Genomic DNA, 3,505 nt, shown 5'->3' with positions numbered 1-3,505 from the left:
ATGATTACTTGCACTTATAGTTGCCTACTCACACAGAATGCCCGGGAGACTCCGAATGAGGGCGAGACCTCCCAGGCTCCTGAGAGAGGCGTCAACTCTCACTCACTGATAAAGATCAAAAAGAAAAGATTGTAGTCATGTGATCTACTGTGACCTCACTGGCCCCGCCCCTGAATATGAATCAACCAATCTGCACAATGCATTTATACAAGCCTGTCTGTCACTCTACCTGCCTGCTCTGTAAGATAAGCACCTTCCTCCTAATATAACATCCTGCTGCAGAGCAGTGAGACACAGGATGGTGGAAATATGGAATATAAACACTGACATATGTACTTCATATATTTTATTCAGCTTGTAATACACAGCATTATATTTTCAAATAGTTGATTTACTTGCTCTTAAAATTATAATTTAATTACTTTACCCATAGCAATTAATTGTCATTTTCGACCGTGCAAAGGGCAATCCTGCAGTGTAAATGCTCTGTCATGATGCCATGTGACTACTTTTCAGCACCTAGCTGCAGGGATTTGCAGGCAAAGATTGGTGAATCAGCAGGGGTGCAGATTTGTTCCTGCCAATATGAGAAGTTGGATGGGTCAGGAATGTTCATTACTTAGTATAGATTTAGTAACTAGTGCACCTACTTTTACTGGTCGCAGAGATCTCGGCTCCATCTTATACTTATAATGGGGGATCCTTGCACCCAGCAGTTGCACTTCTACAGGAAAGTATGTGTATAGGTCTATTGTGAAAATGTAATAAAAATACACAAATGTGACACATGTGATAAAGATAGTCTGAGAAAAATAAGTTTAGTATATGTATTTATTAATTTCTGCAAGTTAATGTACATTATAATATTCACTTACGGCATAATCAGAATTTACACAGTTAATAATAATAATAATAATAATAGTATACAATGTGATTCTGAGACATAAAGCAAGTCTAACACTAATCTATAAGTCATTAACACCCTGGCTGATATAGAATTTTATTACAGCCAATCACAGGTTTGGGAAGGCTGGATAATATCATATATTTTTATTTATCAAAAAACTTGATACACCCACATCTAACACACCAAGAGGACAAATGCAGGAAGATTGGACACCTGGTAACACAATATCTAGTGCAATACAAGAGGGGCTCAGCTGTAGCTCCACCCACTGCTTCATCCTATTGGCTGACTGTACATTCTACCATATTCCCATTCCACTGATGTCACCAGTCTTTGGGCGGATTTCTTAAACTTTGGTAATTTCTCCCAGCTCCTGATTCCCCCAGATATCTTTATACAACCTTCCCATACACATAGTGCAGCATGAAGGGGCTCATTGAAGGTGGCAGTGACGGTGTGTAAGTGTCTGATCGGGTCACACACAGCATAAAAGGACAGCTGTCCAGCCTCATAATCCAGATATATCCTGAATTTATCAAGGGGAATAGTGTCAGGTAACCCATAGTTGCTTACATTAGAATGTGAGTCCAGATATGAATGGGGCACTAACTGATTCTTGTGTAATCCTTGATTGGGGTAAGTATGAGGTAACAGAATCTCTCTACTGTCATGTATCACTGAATACTGATTATTATAACTCATCAGACTCCAGGACTTTTTATTATACCCAATATATGACTGACCTCCTCTCCTGTCTATACTTGGATAACACATCCCTACCCCCCAGCTCCCTGATTTACTGACCTCCACTTCCCAGTAATGTCGCCCTGAGGAAAATTTCTGAGTGCTGATTACCTGATAATTCTGAAATCTCTCTAGTGTTACTGTGCGATTCTGGTTTATATCTGACACAGATGCAGTTTTCATGTCACCTGATATATGTATATTATTACCAGCTGTGTTTATATCCAGTAATATGTCTGTAGCTTCATGCACATCGATCCCTGTATTTATATCTCTTATTATATCAGATAATATATGTAATCCATCTAAGATGAGACCCACATCCAGATCTCGTACACCATGGACCTGGTCATCATGTCTCTCTCTGTCCTCAGTATCACACAAGTCACCTGTGTCTGGTTCCTGTAAGACAGTCACTGGATCAGACATGTTACACAGCTCCTCAATGTGACGCATCTTCCTGGACAGCTCGTCCTTCTTTATTTCCAGCTGCTGCATCAGATCAGAGACTGAGAGTGAAACGCTCTCTTCCTGCCTGGAGATCTCACTCATGACTCTCTTCTCCAGGTTTTCCAGCTGTCTCTTGATGTCTCTAAACAGGGCTGTGACTGTCTCTGTTACACCAGCTGCTTTTTCCTGATCTCCTCTCCTGCGCTCCTGCAGTCTCTGGACTCTTTTCTCAGTGTCCTCTCTCTTTGTAGTCAGTTTCTGCAGAACATTTCTCAGTTTCTCCTTCTTCTTCTCAGAGGCCTCATCCAGCATCTCCACATGGTGTCCTCGATGTTCTCTGGCCAAACTGCAGGACACACAGATACAGACAGAGTCCTCAGTGCAGTAATACTCCAGGATCTTCTTATGGACGGAGCATTTCCTGTCCCCCAGGGAAGTGGTGGGATCAGATAAGACGTGTTCTTCTGACTTGCTGTGTACTCTCAGGTGATTATCACACAGAGAAGCCTCACAATGCAGACAGGATTTAGCAGCAGGTACAGGAGAGTGAATACAGTAAGTACAGAAGATCCCAGTCTCCTCCTGATCTGGCTGAGTAGACAGAAATCTCTCCACTATGTTACACAGAGGAATGTTCCTTATCAGTGCAGGATGTTTCTTGAACTCTGCTCTGCATTCAGGACAGATATAAACTCCAGACCCCTCCTGTGTATCCAGCACACGATCAATACAGACCCGGCAGAAGTTGTGTCCACATCTCAATGTTACAGGATCTGTATAAATATTCAGACAGATGGAACAGTCCAGCTCCTGTCTCAGATCAGTAGACGCCATCGCTGACAGCGGAAGAGAGAAATGGAAGTGAAAGTTTCTGACACACAGAAACCAATAGGTGTGTTTTATATATTTACACAGGGAGAGGCTGTTATATCTTTATTTATTTACAGGTTTAGCCACACTATAGGTGTCTATACACAGGGCAATCTGGCCACTCTACCCGACTCTGCAGTAGAGGCTTGGATCAATAAATGTTTCAGGCTTGCTTGCTATTTCAAATAACTTGCAGCCAGCGAGAGACGAATCATTGAAGAGTTGCTGTGTCAGAAAGAAACAGCTGTAACAGAATTGTTTTAAACTACACCTACTGCATTAGGATATCTATAAGAAACAATCTGAGCAAAATAGCAGAGTGATACATATTGCAGATAACTCTTAAGTCTAAATATTTACAGGTACAACTCCTTGAACACAAAGGGGGGAATTCAATTGCCGCCAATGTGACGTGCAGACATCGAACCGCGCACTTTGCCGGCAAATCCGGTAGAAATCTTCGCTCATTTTTTCTGACATCTCTATGAGGCATAAGGAGAATTGAGCTCAAATTTCTGTCAAATCGTCACCGCA

General features: G+C 41.7%; 1 protein-coding gene across 1 annotated transcript; it reads right to left on the bottom strand.

The window, feature by feature from the left end:
- Nucleotides 1-1,180: 1,180 nt before the first annotated feature.
- Nucleotides 1,181-2,935, bottom strand: LOC142150844 (E3 ubiquitin/ISG15 ligase TRIM25-like). The gene is made up of 2 exons (XM_075206019.1): nucleotides 1,560-2,935; nucleotides 1,181-1,475 (listed from the first exon to the last, which is right to left on the bottom strand). Exons 1-2 carry the CDS (start codon nucleotides 2,933-2,935, stop codon nucleotides 1,181-1,183), a joined length of 1,671 nt encoding a protein of 556 aa, XP_075062120.1.
- Nucleotides 2,936-3,505: the final 570 nt, after the last annotated feature.

This window comes from Mixophyes fleayi, chromosome 4 (genome assembly GCF_038048845.1).
Source record: "Mixophyes fleayi isolate aMixFle1 chromosome 4, aMixFle1.hap1, whole genome shotgun sequence".
Lineage (NCBI taxonomy): Eukaryota > Metazoa > Chordata > Amphibia > Anura > Limnodynastidae > Mixophyes > Mixophyes fleayi.
The sequence above is the reverse complement of the archived record's forward strand: the minus strand, read 5'-3'. Positions and strand labels throughout refer to the sequence as shown.

What these genes read in the sequence shown, in the direction of transcription:
- LOC142150844 (XM_075206019.1), bottom strand. Translation starts at nt 2,935, where the DNA reads ATGGCGTCTACTGATCTGAGACAGGAGCTGGACTGTTCCATCTGTCTG. An exon ending in CATGACAGTAGAGAGATTCT is followed by an intron (nt 1,476 to 1,559) that starts GTTACCTCATAC and finishes TTCTAATGTAAG; the next exon opens with CAACTATGGGTTACCTGACA.